Below are 20,005 nucleotides of genomic sequence, written 5' to 3'. Positions count from 1 at the left end.
ATGGGCGTGAGGTTCTGGGGGCGCTCCGTCTCTGGGCTGGGGCCCTGGCCGGGCCTCGGGGCCTTGGGTCCTGGTTGGTGTGTTGCCGGGGTTGTGGGCGGGTGGGTGCATGGGGGCCCATCCCTGGCGCAGGGTGCCGCCGGTGCGTTGAGCCACCTGGGGGGCTCTTCAACTGGTGGGGGAGATTGTCACACCTTGCAGGAGCTTTCCTCTCCTCAGGAACTCTCTGGAGGAGGGGGAGATACAGGAGAGGTGGAGGAAGATCTCAGCCTGGGCGTCTATTGTCTCATGTAGTCTGGAAGATGAGTGGATGGTGGAGTGGGTGCAGTTTTCTCTGTGGTGGGGTTGGGTGGACTGTCCCGGGCTCTCTTTGGGGCCGGGGGGCGCTGCTGCACTGGGCCCCGGTCTGGATGGGCCTGGGCCCCCTTTCCCTGGCGGGTCGCGGAGTATGGGAGTGCCTACTGGGGTCAGTGGGGGGTCACCTGCCCCTCCCTTCCTTCCCTCCCCATCTCTAGCTGCCTCCCTCTTCCCGCTCCACCACAACCACCCACACATGCAGGACCTTGGAGTAGGGGTATGTCACCAGGGTGCAGAGGAGGCCACCCCCCGTCCCCGTCCCCTTCTGGCTGCCTCTGCCTCAATTTTATCCTACAACTTATGCTGGACTTACACTGTGCGATTTTTTCAGTCGCGCGATTCAGCTCCTGCTCAAACTGTACGATTGACTCGCAGGGGTTAGAAGTTCATAGGTCACGATGCAGGGTCTCACACTATACGACCCGATGCTCTGATGCGACCTGAGTGCTCACACTGTGCGTACATGCTCAACACGTCGTGATGTTGTTTCCGGAAGAAGAACCCGGAAGTCAACCGCCAATAAACAATAATAAGAAGAAGAATCCGGAACTGGGGAGATTGTAATCCGGGAAATTTGAAAATGCTCACCAAAGAGAAACGCGCTGCCTTAGCAATGTGTGCCATTCTGTGTGCAGAAAGATCTAAAAATAAAAAGCGACTGCGTGTATGGACAAGGAAATGGCTTGGAAAACGTGGGCAGTACGGTCTGTCAATTCTACAACGAGAACTGGAGGTAAGCAGCAACAGCTAAATTGCACTTACCTACAGGACTTTATCTGCATGATGATGGGTAAATGTTTGAAGACATCTGATGCTTCTACTTCCAGTAGGCAACATTTAATTTTAGCCTATTAGTATTTTATTTAATTGGATTACTGGCCATTAACTACAGTACTTTTACATTTTACTTGAGTAGCATTCTAGTGAATGACTTGAACATCTACCAAAGTGATTTTTGGGACATCTTTCTGCTTTATACAACATTGGTTAAATATCAGTCCGACTCTTTAATTATCAATAACATTCAACCACTATTATGTTGCTTTGTTATTGTGTGTGTTCTTGACTTTGACTTTGTTCTGTGTAAACAGGTAGATGATATGAGGGGTTTTCGGGACCTTCTCAGAATGTCTGTAGAGGACTTTAACTATCTACTGGAGAGGGTTAGTCCTGCTATCATCAAGAAGGATACACACCTCAGGAAGGCCATCAGCCCCAGGGAAAAGCTTTCAGTTACCCTACGATTTTTGGCAACAGGCAAGTGTGTGGACATGAAAATTCATACTACATAAGCTGCTACTACTGCATTATATTCTACATCTGTCACCTAAAATCTGTCACTCTACGAAGCTGCATCCATGTCCACTATCCACCTGACATTATTTAAGACACTTTGTTCTATTTGACAGGTGAAACCTTCAACTCATTAAGTTTCCAGTATAGGATTGGAAGCACCACACTGAGCACGATTGTCATGGAAACATGCACAGCTCTTACCTGTGCACTGCATGAAGATTACTTGAAGGTAATTTTGACAGAAAATACATTACCCATGCTCACACTATTGAAAGATTGACTTGCACATTGTCAAAAACGTCCTATCAGTTTATACAGCAAGTTTTCACCAAAAACAATTCTGAGTCACAAAATGTATTTGTTCAGTCTTTGTTACATGTGTATATAAAAAAGTAAAGTGAACTCATAGTGTGACAGTGACTTGAATGTATGGTTAAGAAAGGAAATCATGAATTCACCAGAGATTCTTTTTGCTGTATCACTTTCTACTTGTCGCACAGACACCATCAACCGAGTCTGAGTGGAAGGCCATTGCCAGAGACTTTGCAAACAAGTGGCAATTTCCACACTGCCTGGGAGCTATAGATGGTAAACACATCTTCATCCAACCCCCTCCCAAGAGTGGCAGCATGTATTTTAACTACAAGTCCAGGTTTTCCATCATTCTTATGGCTGTTGTTGATGCCAATTACAAGTTTGTGTATGCAAGCACAGGGACACAAGGTAGGGTCTCTGATGCAGGAGTGTTTGCCCATTCAGACCTGAAAGAAGCAATGGACACAGGCACGCTGAACTTTCCCCCTGCTGATACCCTGCCAGGCACTGATGCTATGATGCCACACATGCTAATTGGAGATGATGCTTATCCCCTCCAACCAGATCTCATGAAACCATATCCATTTCGAAACCTTAACACCGATCAGAGAATATACAACTACCGTCTGTCCAGAGCACGTCGCGTTGTGGAGAACGCTTTCGGAATTTTGGCGAATCGCTTCAGAGTGTTCAGAACAACAATTTGCCTGGACCCAGACAAGGTTGTCACCATTACCTTTGCGTGTCTTTGTCTGCACAACTATCTCCGGGACCACAGATCTGACGCCTATGTACCACCTGGCTATGTGGATTCTGAGGATGCCAACCACCAGCTGGTCGAAGGAGCATGGAGAAGGGAGGGAGAGCTTCAGTCAGTTTCAATGGGCCTTGCACGGAACCCCTCAGTGGAAGCAAAGAAACAACGAGATGTCCTTTGCGAGTACTTTGTCTCACCTGCAGGGAGTGTTTCATGGCAAGAATACATGGTGTAGGAAGACAGAAAGGGGTTTTTTTTTGGTTTGTTTTTTTGTTTAAATTGCCTTGTTTACTTTCCAAAATTTACTAAATAAAAAAAAAATCCCTTTGTAAATACTGACAACAATAAATCTACCTCTGGGAAATTGCAAAAATGGTTTGCTTTATTACATAAATACAAAAATATCTTCCATCAAATTGTGCAAATAGTTCTGCAACACTCCACAAAATTGAGGTACGAAAGACACATAGTAATAGTGTCACCAAGAAAATTCTAATGTACAATTTCAATTAACTGTTGGAACATTTAAAACATTTGAATGAAGCTGTAATTTCAATGGACTGTGTTTACAGCAGGAACTAGTAAACTCGAAAATATTCTTAGATATAACTGTTTGAAATTTATTATTTAAGTTACTCAGAGTTGAGCATTTTCAGAAAGGACATTGGCTGGGTTGATGGGGCCTGGCAGTCTGGGGGGGGGGGCTGGACCTGATGAGGTTGGGTGGGATACCAAGGTGGCCTAACCTGCGAACCTGCAAATTGAGAATGGTGGCCTCCCTGCTCAGCCTCCTTCGTGTCATAAATCATGTTCATGATGTTTCTCTTGAGTCGCAGCTGTAGAGCTCTGTCCTTTATGTTTCTCAACTCTGAGGCTACTTGTTGGCCAAACAGCTCCTCAGAATCTGCATTAGATGCTGATAGCGTTTGCTGGACCTGCTGAAGCAGGGAAAGTTTGGTCATCTCAATGCTGTGCTCTGTTGATTTTGGTGCATGTTTTTGCACTCTAGGTCTTTTAACAAGCCGACCTGTAGACTCTGAGATTGGTGGACTGTTTGAGGTGTTTTCCTCTTCCTGGTTCACTGAAACTGGGCTAGTGGTGTTTGAAGACATAAGGACATCTGCTTCAATTCCCATAGTGGACTGATCCTCATCTCCCTCCTCTGTTGCGCCTATATCCTCTGACTCTGTTCCAAGCTGTAGGAAACCGTACCAAAAGCAGACAAAGGGAAAGTGATAAAGATCTAAACAGTATTAGTTACATCAGACACTAATTTTACACTGTATACTTTGTGGCATTTATTTTACTAAAAACATTTCAACTGAGAATTACCTTTGACATCATTCACCACAAATATCCCGTCATAAGGTGTGTGTATCTGTGTATGCTTTTAAACTACTTGGTTATGAACTTACTCTCAGAGTGGACTCAGTCTGTCTATGGACAACATGTGCCTTCAAGAAGTCCAAATGTTTTAAGATCCAGGTCTGTTTGGGAGTTAGTGGTTTCTGGCCACTGCCACTAGGTTTCGGTTTTAGCAGTTTGCCATACTGCGTCCGAAGTGATGCAACCCGGGTTTTCACCTCATTCACTGAAAAATTTACATTAACATGTACTTTTTATTTAAATAGTTCAGATTCAAAGCTCTCCTCATACTAAAGTTAAAACTGCAGTTTGAGAGAGTTTTTACTTGGAAATGAATTATAAAAATAAATATTTCTGATAGTCGATTTATAGGGTTTAACATCTGTCTCTTTCTCTCCCTCTCTTTCACTCAGTCACAAACACCACTACCACCATCAACTTTGCTAAATTGCTAATGACAAAAAATTACCAGGAAGCTGCAATTGGGCAGCAATGTCCACCCAACTCCTGTCACGTTTGTTGCGGTCATGGTAATTTTTTGAAGCCACATCAAAAAGGCTCGGATGAGCTTGCCAAAGTTCAACCAGTTGTGCCTCCATCGCTTGTGTCCATACAATACGCTGCGCTGCCATGCTACTCCGTCTTTTCGCCGACGTTTATGTGTTTGCGCGTGCGCAGTGTGTGAAGCTGTGGTGACACCCTCACGACCAAGCGATTGATGATCGGGAGCTGGTCGTGAGGTGTCAATCGCTTCTCATTACCCCACGTATACTACACGATGCACGACGCACGATGAAGGCCAAAATCGGGCCGATCGCCAAAACGGTCGCACGACTCAAAAATCGGCTCAAAATGGGCCAAAAATCGCACAGTGTAAGCCCAGCATTAGACATTCACATTACTCACACTCTCATTACACATACATATAGGATCTTGGGGGTGGGCACGATACACGGACTCCAAATTACCATCAGGGTGTACACCTCACCCCTGGCGTCGTTGCCCACCTCTCAATTTTAAATACACGTAGACATTGAGGGCTAGCAGGAGGGACTATGCACTTACCTGCTGCTCTCTGGCAGGTAGCTCCATGCCCTCCTGGGTTTTAATTGCACCTTAGAACACACATGCATCAACACTACAATGAGCGGGTGGAGGGAGGTTTGGAGTCTTCTCTCACCCCCATTCTCTGCGGCCTGCTGGAGCGGGGGGGCTAGGAGGAGGAGTTGGCCGTCCGACTGCGGTCTGGAGTGTGGGGCCTCCCTGCTGCTACGGGGTCGGGGCGGTCTGCCTCTCCCCACCGCAGGGAAAAGGGTAACACCACCTGGGTCTGGGTGCGGTTCCCCCCTCCAGGGGCAAGGGTACCTAGACCCGGTTCGTAGAGTACGCTTGGGGAGTGTGATCGTGTGTACAGTGTCTCTTTATGTCTGTCTCCACGTTGGTTGAGTGTGGAGTAAGTGCATATGAGAGCATGAGGGTGGGAATGGATGTTTGTGTCTGTGTGTGCCTGTATTTCTGTGTCTATATGTCAGGTTGGGTATCAGACGCCACCTCTCTGGGGACATCTCAGGCCCTCCAAGGTTTGGAGGCCTATCTCCACCCACCACCACTTCCCCTGCCAGTGGCGGACTCCCTCAGGTGTCGGTGCGTTGGTGGTTCTTTGTGTCTGGGGGTGGGCGTCCGGGTACACACCAGCTCACTCCTGGGGCTCGCTCGGGCCACTTCGGAGGTGGGGTGCCCCCGGCCTCTCGGCCTGGGGCTTGGTCACTCAGGCACAGCTGGCTGCCGGCGGAGCTCACGGGCGCGTCACTGCAACTCCCCCTGGCTTCTGCTCGGTGGCTGCTGGGTGAGCCCTCATCTGGGACTCTCCTCAGCTCTTACTGGGACAGTGGCGTGGCTGCCCCTCTGTTGGTCTTCCTTGGTCTCTTGTGTTCTGGGGGCCTCTGGATGTCTGGAGTTTTGATCTCCTCCATACCTGCTTCATACCCTGGAGGACGGGGCTGTGGCCCCCCCACACTCCCTAGCAGATCGTTACATGGAGAAACCTTTGGAATGCAAGCATGCTGATCCACACAGGTATGCACACAGGTGTACACACGGGTATTCACAGACGCGGACTACAGCTTTCTTGGCTGCTGCCTCAAAGCACATTGTGCGCTGTCTATCTTGCGTGCTGCACAATATCGTTTATTATTTAGTATCTACTGTTATCTACTGCTAACTAGTTTATTGTGATGGTGCTGTTTTTTTTTATTATGTTGCTCTTTGTTGTTTGCTTTCTCTTCTGTTTTTTTTCTCCATACAGGTGACCCAGGTGTTTTGTTTGTTTTTGTTTTTTTTCCCTTTCTTCCCCCCCTTCTCACCGTCTCTTCTCCCCTTTGGTTTTCTTTCTCTCCCTCTCTTTCTTTCATTCTTTCTCCCTGTCCTATCCCCCAGTCATGTCTGTCCCATTTGTAGCAACTGAAAATAAAATAAATTCATAATTATAATAAAGGTCAATCAAATGGACCAATATGGCAAGGCCATGATGATCCACTTGGTAAAATAAATCCGCTTGGCATCTTTCTTGGCCTTAAGACAACAATTCTGATGGCTAAAGATCCAAACGGGACACAAAAAAAAAAAAAAATGTATTCCATTACAGAATACAAAATACATGCCCTAAAATGTATTCTGTAACGTATTCCGTTACGTTACTCAATGACAGTAACGTATTCTGAATACTTTGGATTACTTAATATATTATCATGCATTTTACAACTACGTGAATGTACTATTGCTGTGTGATTTATTACTATTACTGAAGGTCCGCGGCTCCGAACCGTAGTAAAGGGACCTCTGACTAATACCGTTCGGTGTCGGGCTCATAGCCGAAAACTAGCTTTACTTTGTTGACTGGGTCAACTTTGCTAGCAAGAGACAGAGAGAGGCGTTGAAAGGCTGCTCCAACGAAACTTATTGTTTCGGAGGAAAACACGAACACAGTGTACTGTCACGGCTGGCGGAGGGAGCCGTGTGGTGTGGAGGAAAAGGAGGACCCAAGATGCAGCGAACTGATGACAGAGTGATGTTTATTTACAAGGTGGTGGTGGTGGCAAAAACAGGCAACTCAACATGAGCAATTACAAACCTAAACTGGGAGAAACTAAAGACAAACCTGAGACCATACAAAAGGGGTGCGGGGCAGAGAGACGCAGAGACAGGAACGAAACACCATAGAATGCAGAGCTACACGGAGGAACGCAGTGATACATGGATGAACGCAGACGAGCCGACGAGGAGCACAGGCAGACACCAACTATAAATACACACACCAGGTAATGAGGAAATGGCACACAGGAGGGGACACAGCTGGAACTTAATGGGCATAACGAGACACAGACCTACAAAGTAAAACAGGAAATCTAGAACCCGAACCGGACACAAGGGGGGAGGACACAGAATAACTACAACAGAGGGAAATAATCACAAAACACAAAACGCTGGGTCAACGACCCAGGACCATGACAGTGTACAGTCGAGTCTTAATAGCTTACTTACAACTGGGCTTGTCAGGCTCTCTTCTTGGCTGCAGTGGTTATTATTATATTTACATGCTTCCAGCTCCTGTTTTTGCTCGATGACAGCTCGTACTTTTCGACTCTCCTTTTTCTCCCTCCTCGCGCTCACAGACACATAACGTGTATGGCGGTCCAGTCTCCTTGCAGCATGGACTACACTGCCCATGAAGCTACATTCTGCATTCTGTCTATTAGCTTAGCACAACAACAACAAAAAGGCGCTCTGTCACCGAGGAAACACGCAGAGCGAGAGCGTCACCCTGTAACCATGGCAACCGCAACGCTGCCGCCTGGAACAACAGAACGTAGCTTTCAAACAAAACCCAAACAGTGCTGACCCGCCACAATATGAAACAGGAAAGTACCGCCGTGTAATCCATTTATTTCAACAAAGTAACTGTATTCTAAATACCACCTTTTTAAACGGTAACTGTAACGGAATACAGTTACTCATATTTTGTATTTTAAATACGTAACATCCGAGTAAATCCGTTACTCCCCAACACTGCCAGTGTTAACAGTGTGAATATAAATCTATATCAGTGTGGTTGAAAACAGTTATCAGTACAATTATTTGAAAAAGAAAAAAAAACAACATTAAAACAGGTGGGATATATAAATAAAATTTAATTGAATTATTGTCATAAATATCTTTTAATTAACACAAAAAACGCTTACTTACAAACAAAATAAAAATATGGAAAATGGGTTCAGCTCTCCTACTTACAGGTCTGTAGGTGATGTTTACTCAACATAAGACCAAGGTTAACGTCAGGGCTATACATGTAACCAGTTATATATCACAGAAAGTAAATGAAGGAACGGTCTACATATTAAATAAGAGCCTGACATGAGTATGAGAATATAGTTAATCTTTTAACCAGTAATGAGTATCAAGAGATATTTTTCTTTCAGAGTTAAAGAAAATGCTGGTTTCATTGGAGCTTCAGTGAATGTTGATCATAATCTAAACTCAGAGTAAAGAGAAATTTTATCTTCTGATGAAACAGGAGAGTCTCACTTTCTGAGTGAAAGAGACAGACATGTATAGACTGAACTATCTGTTCAACAGTCAGAGTGTTTCTCTTTATACTCAACTCAGCACAGACACACTGAGGAACCAGAAAGCCAGACTCTAAATCCAGGATAAAGAGGTTCAGTGAATGTGGTGTTGAAGGTGTGGAGGTGGATCAGAGTGTCAGAGGAGACTCTGTAGAAGGACAGAGTGCCAGCAGGACAGTCCACATACACTGCTACTCTGTTAGACACAGAGGAGGAGGAGATAAATGTTACTTTCTCATTGTGACTGACAGAAGGAGGGCCGTCATCACAACAGCTCAGACTCCAGGACTTTTCATTAAATCCAAAGGTACAGTCTCTACTATCTCCTTTCCTTTTGATTCTTCTGTAACTCACTGATATGTAAGCCAGTCCTTTCCACTCGACCTCCCAGTAACAGCGACCAGTCAGACCATCACTGCAAAGCAGCTGAGGCCAGTAATCAAATCTGTCTGAATGATCAGGATATGACTGAACCTCCTCCACATGTGTCACCTTCCTGTTGTTGTCAGAAAGTTTGAGGTTTTTGTTCACTGTGTTTGTATCAATTCTGAGTTGACAGGAATCTGATGGAGAGAACAAACACAATCCAGCTGCAGTTATTGATCCATCATCTGTTCATTGATTGACACTTTGATAATGACTCCTGACATCAGAGATGTGAATGAGTGATGTGACAGTTTGAAGATGGTTGAATGTGTGCTGCTTTGTTTTCATGAATCACATTAAAAACACACTTACACTTCCTCAGACCTGGTGTCAACCATCGGACTCCAGCAGGCTCCACCCTGAAAGGAGGAGGGGGTCAGACCAGCACATTCTTTTGACAAGGACACATCAACGTAACACTGAAATCACATGAAATGTTACTTTTTTCAATTTTAAAAGTCTTAATCCACAAAGAGACTTATTTATCCCAAATTCCAAAAAAAAAGTTGGGACCAGCAGAACAATCTGCATATAGTGCATAAAATGTAATGCAGTGATTTGCAAACCTCATAAACTTATATGTCTTATTACAATAGAACAAAGAAAACATTCACTGTTCACACTGGGAGTCTACCATTTAAAAAACAAAATGGCATTTTTGTTGGAAGTGACATCTCAAAAGAGTTGTGATAGGGTCATGTTTGTCATTGTGTAGCACCCCCTCTTCTTTTAACAACAGGCCTCAGATCCACAAACCACCTCAACTGGCTCCTTTGGATATGGAAAAGTAGCAGCTCTACTATTATTCTCTCTTTAATGACCAAATTCCTAACCCCAACTCTAAAAGAGAGCCCAGCCAGAAACTCATTTCTGACGCTTGTATCCAAGACACCAGTCTGTAGGTGAGCGTACGAACATAGACTGACCAGTAAATCTACAGCTTTGCTTTTATGCCCAACTTTCTCTTCATCACACCAGATTGATTAGGGCAGACCAATCTGTCAGTCTTATTTTAACTCCCCCTACCCTAACTTTGAAACAAGACCCAAAGATTCTTAAACTTCTCCGCTTAGAAGTGCTGATTCTCACTCACACCACTTTACGCTTGTTTAAAGACTCTAAGTAGCTCCAGTGCAAGCTGAAGTTCACTAACCGGTGAAGCCAAAAGAAAAAAACTCAATTGGTGACAAAGGATAGCCCTGGTTGAGTCCAACGCCCACCAGAAATTATTCCAACTGACTTTAAATATAAACCAAGTTCTCGCTATGGTTGCCAAGGGCTACATGGCCTGTAACAATGGACCAGACACCATACTCATGAATTACCCCCCCCCCCCCCCCCCCCCCCCCCCCCCACAAGACACCCCTAAGGACCCTATCACAAAACACATGAAGTTGGTTGGGCACCCTCGAATATCCTTGAAACACACACACACACACAAATAGTGAAAGGCAGAAAAAAATTTTTTTTAATCACAAAGCTGATTATTTTAAGTAACTTTCTGAATAAAAGAGCATCTTGTTTAAAGAGTCTACCTCTTTGATGTTTGTATATTCAGGCTGCAGCAATTTATTTTTTTGATACTGAAGGTAAAAACACCTGTCCTCCCGCATCAGGCATTCCTTCTGTACCTGAGTGTTTCCAGTCTCCAGAGTGGATCCTTTAGTCCAGCTGAAAGCAGCTTCATTCCTGACTCTCCTGGATGATTGTAGCTCAGGTCAAGCTCCCTCAGATGGGAAGGGTTGGAGCTCAGGGCTGAAGCCAGAGAAATGCAGCCTCTCTGTGCAATAAGACAGCCTGAAAGACTACAGACACATAATATAATTAATTCAAGGTTTTAAATTAAAACAGAATGCAATGATTTACAAAACTCATGAAACTATACTTTTTAAAAATAGAACTCAGAAATATATTAAATGTTTCAAAAGAGACATTTTACTATTTCATGAAAAATATTAGCTCATTTTGAAATTAAAGACAGCAAGACAGCTCAAAAAAGTTGGAACAAGGGCAACAAAAGGTTGTAAAAGTAAGTGGTACTAATAAGAAACAGCTCAAGGAAGATTTTGCAGCTAATCTGGCAACAGGTCAATATCGTTACTGGGTATAAAAAGAGAATCTTAGTGAAGCAGTTGCTAAGATGTAAGAATGAGCAGAGGTTCACAAATCCAGTGTCTTCAAATTGTGGAATTTCAGAATTGTATTTCAAAAGAATTTCAAAAGTTTCTCAACATAAAATTATGAAAACTCTGAATACTTCTTTTTCTTTTTTGCTTTACAGAGATAATGCACTTAATCTATTCAGTTAAATTTAGCATTATTTATAAATTGACAATTCCAACAGATGACAAAAGTTGTCTCAGATTGCTTCACAATGTAAGATAAGAGCCTGCAACATTAGACAGAACATCAGGACAGTCAAGAAACCTGCTCATTGTATCATGGGAAGCCGCAGCAACCTAAACTGGTTAACTAAGAAGATTCAGAGTCACCTGATCCAGTCCTAACTATATGCTTTATCAAAAAGGAAATTATGAAGCCTAATCTTAAAAGTAGTAAAAGTAAATTTGCTGAATCCTAACTGGTCTTAAAGATTTGATGGGGAGTAATTATTCAACACTATGAATGTGAGGAGAAAGCTTTTAAATTAAATTCTCAATTTGACAAGTAGAAAATAGAGACACGATCCCTCTTTCTAATCTTTCTCAGAATGCTTGATCAACAGTTTTAGTAAATGGCCTGTATTTTGTATAGCGGTTTACTAGTCCCTAAGGACCCCAAAGCGCTTTACACAACCAGTCATCCACCCATTCACACAATGGTGATAGCAAGCTACAGTGTGGTCACAGCTACCCTGGGGCGCACTGACAGAGGCGAGGCTGCCACTGGCGCCTCTGACCACCACCAGTAGGCAACGGGTGAAGTGTCTTGCCCAAGGACACAATTACCGAGACTGTCCAAGCCGGGGCTCGAACCGGCAACCTTCCGATTACAAGGCGAACTCCCAACTCTTGAGCCACGATCATTCAACTGACAGCTCCTCAAGCCTACTAATAAGGAATTACATTAGTACACACTTGACTTACACAATGGTATAAGAGTAACAGATGAATAAACATTGGTATTTATAAATGTCATATTAAGAAGATGCAATGATACATAAATGACTTGCTCCTACATTGTCAAACATTAGTAAGCTAATGGCAATGTGACATTATTATAAAGTGCTACCAAATAAATGAATAAAACTAAATTATTAACAAGGGGAGCCTACAGTGAGTCTACAGTGCTACAGGTTAAAAATAAATGGTATGTGGTTTGAAGTCTGCACTTTCAATGGGAAACTTAGCTGCTATATCATCTTAAATTGGTCATTTGATTTCGATGCACTGGCGTGTCCATCGACTCGAGAGGGTTACATAATCAGTGGTAATGTCTAAATCCTGACCTGAGACTTGTCAGTGTACAGTGTGGATTTTTCAATCCAGCAGAAAGTAGAATTCCACCGGAATCTTGCAGGTCATTGTTACTGAGGTCCAGCTCTCTCAGACGAAAAGACTGGGAGAGGAAAACTGAGGACAGAGCTTCACAGCTTCTCTCTGTTAAGTAACAGGAAGTCAATCTGAAAAATAAAACCACGAGGAGCTACTAGATTTAGAAAAACTTATTTCATTTTTTAAGCATTGATTCTAACTAAGAATGCAGCAACGATCAACTAAGCTTTCTCTAACAGGAGGCAGTAACAATGAAGTATATCATTTGACCTCACCTGAGACTTTGCAGGTTACAATATGGACTTTCTAGTCCTGTCGATAGAAGCTTCAATCCTGAATCCTGCAGGTCATTGCTGCTCAGGTCCAGTTCTCTCAGATTGCAGGATTGTGAGGTGAGAACTGAGGACAAGACTTCACAGCTGCTCTCTGAGAGGTTACAGAGATTCAGTCTGAAAAAAAAAAATCATATTTGTGATCAAATGAAATCACTTATTTATTAATACTGAACAAGAAAAATTACTATTGCATCTAATGAGCTTGGAAAGAAAAGCGTCTGGACTTCTTTAAGTTGCTTGAAGACACAGGGCTTACATCAAGGATTCTCCACCATTTGACCCTAGGACTGAAGAAGCTTCTCGGATGAGAGATGAAATGTCTTCAAGCAACTTAAAGAAGTCCAAACGCTTTTCTTTCCAAGCTCCTTACACTATGATGACCTGGATGACTGAGAACCTTCACAGACATACTGACTATTGCATCATTACAATTTAATGTTAAAAAAGGGATGAACACATATTTACTTACAGAGCTTTGTTGGAGGCTTTGATCACTGGCAGCAGCCTCAGAAAAGCCTTCTCTGAAGCAGAGTATTTCTTCAGGTCAAACACATCCAAATCTTTTTCTGATGAGAGTAAGATGAAGACCAGAGCTGACCACTGAGCAGGAGACAGTTTATCTGCAGAGAGACGTCCTGATCTCAGGTACCATTGGATCTCCTTGACTAGAGAGCGATCATTCAGTTCATTCAGACAGTGGAACAGGTTGATGCTTTTCTCTGCAGACAGATTCTCACTGAGCTTCTCCTTGATGTATTGGACTATTGTCTGATTGGTCTGTGAGGCACTTACTGTCTGTGTGAGCAGGCCTTGTAGGAGAGTCTGACTGGTTTGCAGTGAAAGACCCAGGAGGAAGCGGAGGAACAAATCCGAGTGTCCATTTGGATCCGTTAAAGCCTTGTTCACAGCATTCTCGTAGAAACGTGTTTCTTTTGTTGTTTCAGAAAACCTGGATGTTGCTTCTTGTACTTCCAGCAGATTGACTCCAGAGTGGAAGAACATCAGATGGACATGAAGAGCAGCCAGAAACTCCTGAACACTCAGATGAAGGAAACAAAAAACTTTTTTCTGGTACAGTCCTCTCTCCTCTCTAAAGATCTGTGTGAACACTCCTGAGTACACTGAGGCTGCTCTGATATCGATGCCACACTCTGTCAGGTCTGATTCATAAAGGATCAGGTTTCCTTTCTGCAGCTGTTCAAAAGCCAGTTTTCCCAGAGACTCAATCATCTTCCTGCTCTCTGGACTCCAGTGTGGATCTGTCTCAGATCCTCCATCATACTTGACCTTCTTCACTTTGGCCTGGATCACCAAGAAGTGAATGTACATCTCAGTCAGGTTCTTGGGCAGCTCTCCTACCTCTCTGGTTTTCAACACATCCTCCAGAACTGTAGCAGTGATCCAGCAGAAGACTGGGATGTAGCACATGATGTGGAGGCTTCGTGATGTCTTGATGTGGAACATGATCCTGTTGGCCTGTTCCTCATCTCTGAACCTCTTCCTGAAGTACTCCTCCTTCTGTGGGTCAGTGAACCCCCTGACCTCTGTCACCATGTCAATACACTCAGCAGGGATCTGACTGGCTGCTGCAGGTCGTGTGGTTATCCAGAGGTGAGAAGAGGGAAGCAGCTTCCCCCTGATGAGGTTTATAAGCAGCACATCCACTGAGGTGGACTCTCGAGGATCATTTAGGACATCAGTGTTGTGGAAGTCCAGAGGAAGTCGACACTCATCCAGACCATCAAAGATGAACACAACCTGGAAGTCTTCAAAGCTGCAGATTCCGGCTTGGGTGGTTTCAGTAAAGAAGTGATGAACAAGTTCCACCAAGCTGAACTTTTCCTCTCTCAGCACATTCAGCTCTCTGAAAGTGAATGGAAATATGAACTGGATGTCCTGGTTCGCTTTGTCTTCAGCCCAGTCCAGAGTGAACTTCTGTGTTAAGACTGTTTTCCCAATGCCAGCCACTCCTTTTGTCAGCACTGTTCTGATTGGTTGCTTTCTTGCATGTGAGGCTTTAAAGAGATCTACTAGTTTGATTGTTGTTTCTGGTCTGTCAGGTGTCATGGATGCTGTTTCAATCTGTCTGACCTCATGTTCACGACTGACCTCTGTAGTCTCCCCCTCTGTGATGTAGACCTCTGTGTAGATCTGATTCAGAAGGGTTGGGTTTCCTGCTTTAGGAGTCCCTTCAAACACACACTGGAACTTCTCTCTCAGGCTAAATTTAAGTGCACGTTGACAAACTGCAGCATGTTCTGAATAAAACAAATGTAGACATGAGTATGTTGGTCCTCTAGAGTGACTACATGTTGATCCTTTTCTTGAGACACTAGTAAACATTCATTACATCTAGCAGCTCACATGTTTTAAGAAATCATCTTACTGTTTTGGAGACAGTCAGCCAGCTTCTCCTGCTTCATTCTCCTCAGGAAGTTCAGTGTGATCTTCATAAATGCCTCTCTGCTGGTTCTTATCTGCTCTCTAGCCTCACTCTCCAGCTCTTCATCATCCTCTCTCTGACTCTTTAGGCATTCTGGGTAATCTGGATTGAGAACCATCTGGATCTTCTTCAGCTCATTCTTGGCAAAAGTGGTGATGTTGTCCTCCAGCAACTGGAACAGAATACTATATGAATGACCAAATCAGACTAATATCATGGAATCAAACTGAAATTATGGAGCCAAATATCAGATCCATGTTGGACACAGTTCACTGGTCTACAGAGTGCAGCATGAAGAGGGCTGTGTGCAGAATATAAAAAACATGCAAATGTAGTTGTTGTACAGACCATAAATATGGAGTCCAAGTGATGCTGCTGGGTAGACTTGCTACTGGGAGACTCTGAGCTCTCTTGGTCCCATCTGTTGAGCAATGATACAGATTTTGTAAGTAATAGTAAATAACAAAAATTATTATAAGGTATAAATAATTATAAGGTATGTATTATAAGGTAAAGGCAACAGTAATTACAGCACTCTGGGCAATGACCAAACAAAAGTGGGAGCAATTAGCTCCAACAGATTCCAGGAACAACATCTGTGATCTCCGTCCAGAATAGTGCTGTTGTTGCAACTACTAAGATATTGCTCAGGACCTTAAAGCTCCCACGACTCTGGTAGAGATCCTGAGCTAGTGATTTTTCTACTCTACTTAAAACCCTTCATGCAACATGCCACTTTCACACCCATGTGTTTTTTTCTACCTATGTGCTTTTTATCTTCTGGAAAAAAAAGCTTCTGGACTTATTTAAGTTGCTTGAAGACATTTCACCTCTCATCTGAGAAGCTTCTTCAGTTCTAGGGTCAAATGGTGGAGAGTCCTAGATTTAAGCCCTAGCGGAGTGTCCCCTGAGGAAGTCATGAACCCCCTGTTGATCCTCTACCTAATCACACGAGCCAAGGTGTGAAAACGGGTGTAGGTTACAATCGGTGAAAGTTTTGGGTGAACCTGCTGTGAAACCCAGCCCCACCGTGTGAGCTCAGATGATTTCCTGAGGGGCAATTCTTTTTTTCATTTAGCAAGTAGGTTTGGATAAATATTTTTCTCCATGAATAAATAAAATAACTATTTAAAAACAGCATTTTATATTTACTCGGGTTATCTTTGTCTGAAAATAATATTTGTTTGGTGATCTGAAAAATTTACATGTGACAAATACAACAAAAAAAAAAGAATCAAGAAGGAGACAAGTATTTTGACAAAGCATATATAAATAGATTACCTCTCTACAGCAGAACATCTTCCTTCTTTAAAATCAGTAATAAAACCCTTGGAGTTGTCGCTCTTTAATGACACACAGCTTGGATCAGGTTCAGGTCCAGGTTGGTTCCTGTGAATAATGATGGAGCAGTGATGTGAGTGCTGAGCTGTGACATGGAGAAGAGTCATGGACAGTTAGAGATGGTCATCTCACCTCTGAGCTTTGGTCTGGCTCTCATGTTCCCCACACAGAGTGGTTTTAGAGGGAGGGACTCCCTCCTGTCTGTCCTCACACTGATACATGCTGCTGAATTCACATCCACATCTGATTATATCCTCTTATGTGTGGAAACTAAAATAATAAGTTTGACACTTGGGTAAAACACAGACTAGAGTTTAGAGAAAACAAAAGTTGAAATCTCGGAGTTAACTGGTCCTTGAAAATAACCCTAAAAATTAACCAAATAACATATTTTACTAAAAAACGATTAAGAATAATTTTTGTTCTTAACCATATGTACCAGCTATAGTACAGTTTTGCACAAGCTGATGGTAGTTTTCATACATCCTGTCATACAAATACAGTACATTTACTTTTATCAGTGTAAACAAAACAAGTATTACCAGTACTACCACCACCCCCTCCCACAGAGCCCTGAACACAAAATTGCAGAAACTGAAAATTCAAAAGGGAAAGAAGACCAGAAGAACCAAAGAATTGCTGCACATCGTGGTAGCTAAGCTAGACCTTAGCTACCACAATCCTCTCTCTATTTCCTGCTCGTGCCGAGACATGAGTGCAACCCCCGTTTCTTCGAAGTACTTTCTTCTGTGTATATACTTAATGCCAATGAATCACCATTACAGGTACAAATAAAAAAATACAGCTGTTAGTTCATTTACACAACACAACATTGAAAACTTTGATTTACAATTGCAAATGTAACCTGCCTCTAAAGTGCAAATGAAAATTAAAAGACGATACAGATGCTGCTCTTCCGGTGTTCCAGATCTACTGGCGTTTAGATCAACTGGCGTTGGTCGAACAGATGTGTGGCAGTCTTGCGTTTCAGTAGCTACTACCGACAAACCAGCAAAAAAACGCCAAATGTGTCATCTGTGACACTTGTGAGGTTGTCTCAAACACACTCCGTCAGTCTTGATGCTGTTGAACAACAAAATGTTTAAAAATGTGGCGAGTTTACCTGGTGATATCCTCATGCGCGACGCGATCGCAAAAACAGCAAACAAGTAACACCACGCCGATGTTGTTCACAGGACAGCAAGAGTAAACGATCGGGAGACTGTTGTCGTCGTTATCGTTCCCCTCGCACGGTTTATTTCTCCGAATTCAGCGTTTTTGCTTCACAACTAAAGCGAGCAGTTTACTTTGTGCACTAACATGGAGTCGAGTCAACCAGCGCCACCTCTGGCCAAGTGCCACAGCCTACAGCCAGATCAACTGGTGACACACATCTGCACCACGTTTGAATTCGTGTCATGCACATTTGTACCTTTCAATTGTCTCTGTTTGTGCGTCATGCAAATAAACCTTTGAAAAGAATGAAATGATATCATATATTCCTTATTGGCCTACATTTGTTCAAAATCCCAAATTATATACACAAAGTCATAGACATCACCACTCCAATTGGTCATCATGATTTTGATATTCTCTTTTTCCATAACAATGAAATACACCTTGGACAAATATGACACATCAATATTTCATTAGTGTTGTAACATCACATGTCGTTAGCATAGTCTGTCTGTGTCTTCCCTCTGCAAACGAACATTTCAGAGTTGGTTGTTATATACAGTCTGTATAAGTGTGGTTAATCTAATAAACATTTGTAAGGAGATGGCAGTTACTGTGAATGTACTGCAGGTGATTAGTAATAAACAGTCAGACAATGACCCTGACAATCTCATTCAATCTTGCAGATTGAATGCACCTTCTGTGGAAAGTGGTACCACAGTGTTGTGGACAAATGTTGTGGGTGCTAAATAAACAGAAAAAAGTGATCCCTGTTGTCTTTGCTTACTGATTGTTTTTAGTGTTGACAATCCACATTGCTGGCATTGCATCTGTCAACATGTTTGTGGGCAGATTTGGATGTACCAGGGGTAAGTGCAGCCACTCAGCCTCTACTCAATGTCATCATAGCAGCAGGTGCAGATGTGTCACAAGTTAATCTAGTAGTAGGCTATGGTAGTAGTGGACTGACCTCCATTGGAGACTGCTCCAGCTGCTGTGTGATAGTGGATCTGCTACAAATTGAAGATCATAAGCAAGTTTTGGAAATTAACCCTTGTATTATGTTGAAGAACAAACAATTGACATTGATTTTGTTGCGGGTCATTTTGACCCGTACTGTGTAAATCCACTCAGAATTATCCAAAAACTGCAATAAAACAACAGCAACTTTATTTTCCATTAGATAAACATGTAGAACACAGACATACAACAGTGACTTTCCATAACTATTTTAGGAACAATTTGGTTTTTCGTTCTTACAAACACATTTCTTTTGAACTTGCCCAACGTTCTCAGTTTTTCAATGCTCAACATTTTCAATTTTGTCCACATGCTGGACAAAATGTGCTTTCTGCAGATGTACTTCTTGCATTCCTCACAGAAAGTGCTTGTTTTCAAACAGGAATCTTCCTAACTAAGATTTAAAACAAAGGATTTCTACGTCTCCTCCAGTCTCACAAACAGATGACAAACCAAGCGACACACCTGAGTCACTGACTTTCTTAAATCCACTCACTCTCACTGGCTATGTTTATTACTAATCACTGTGTAACTGCTGTGAATTCAAAGTAACTGCCGTCTCCTTACAAATGTTCATTAGATTAACCACACTTATACAGACTGTATATAACTCCAGCCATGTTGATGGATTGCCTAAATTGGCTGGAAATATTAATTTCCAGGGAAAAGACACAGACAGACGATGCTTACAGGATGTGATGTGACAACACTAATGAAATATTGATGTGTCATATTTGTCCAAGGTGTATTTCATTGTTATGGAAAAAGAGAATATCAAAATCATGATGACCAATTGGAGTGGTGATGTCTATGACTTTGTGTATATAATTTGGAATTTTGTACAAATGTAGGCCAATAAGGAATATATGATATCATTTCATTCTTTTCAAAGGTTTATTTGCATGACGCACAAACAGACACAATTGAAAGGTACAAATGTGCATGACACTGATTCAAACGTGGTGCAGATGTGTGTCACCAGTTGATCTGGCTGTAGGCTGTGGCACTTGGCCAGAGGTGGCGCTGGTTGACTCGACTCCATGTTAGTGCACAAAGTA

The 20,005-nt window shown here is 42.9% G+C and overlaps 2 protein-coding genes across 3 annotated transcripts; both read right to left on the bottom strand.

Annotated features, from left to right (window-relative positions):
* Positions 1–3,357: 3,357 nt before the first annotated feature.
* LOC146547163 (uncharacterized) lies at positions 3,358–4,689 on the bottom strand. Its single transcript, XM_085264984.1, has 3 exons — positions 4,560–4,689; positions 4,141–4,316; positions 3,358–3,921 (listed from the first exon to the last, which is right to left on the bottom strand). Exons 1-3 carry the CDS (start codon positions 4,687–4,689, stop codon positions 3,358–3,360), a joined length of 870 nt encoding a protein of 289 aa, XP_085121110.1.
* Positions 4,690–8,260: 3,571 nt separating this feature from the next.
* On the bottom strand, positions 8,261–18,085 carry LOC146547162 (protein NLRC3-like). 2 transcript variants are annotated; one of them, XM_085265872.1, is made up of 12 exons: positions 17,875–18,085; positions 16,884–17,021; positions 16,692–16,799; positions 15,759–15,831; positions 15,354–15,582; positions 13,437–15,225; positions 12,908–13,081; positions 12,587–12,760; positions 10,770–10,943; positions 9,451–9,497; positions 9,067–9,275; positions 8,261–8,908 (listed from the first exon to the last, which is right to left on the bottom strand). In XM_085265872.1, the coding sequence occupies exons 2-12, from the start codon at positions 16,970–16,972 to the stop codon at positions 8,849–8,851; spliced, it is 3,126 nt and encodes a 1,041-aa protein (XP_085121998.1). In that variant the 5' UTR covers positions 16,973–17,021; positions 17,875–18,085; the 3' UTR covers positions 8,261–8,848. The 2 variants fall into 2 exon arrangements, with proteins under 2 accessions (XP_085121998.1, XP_085121997.1); XM_085265871.1 differs by having other exon boundaries at positions 8,261–9,275.
* Between the last annotated feature and the right edge of the window lie 1,920 nt (positions 18,086–20,005).

Source organism: Mchenga conophoros, linkage group LG23, assembly GCF_057382185.1.
Source record: "Mchenga conophoros isolate Kocher_MC1m ecotype Shallow Benthic linkage group LG23, M_conophoros_male_GT1.1, whole genome shotgun sequence".
Lineage (NCBI taxonomy): Eukaryota > Metazoa > Chordata > Actinopteri > Cichliformes > Cichlidae > Mchenga > Mchenga conophoros.
Note: the sequence above shows the minus strand (reverse complement) of the source record. Positions and strands in the feature narration are given on the sequence as shown.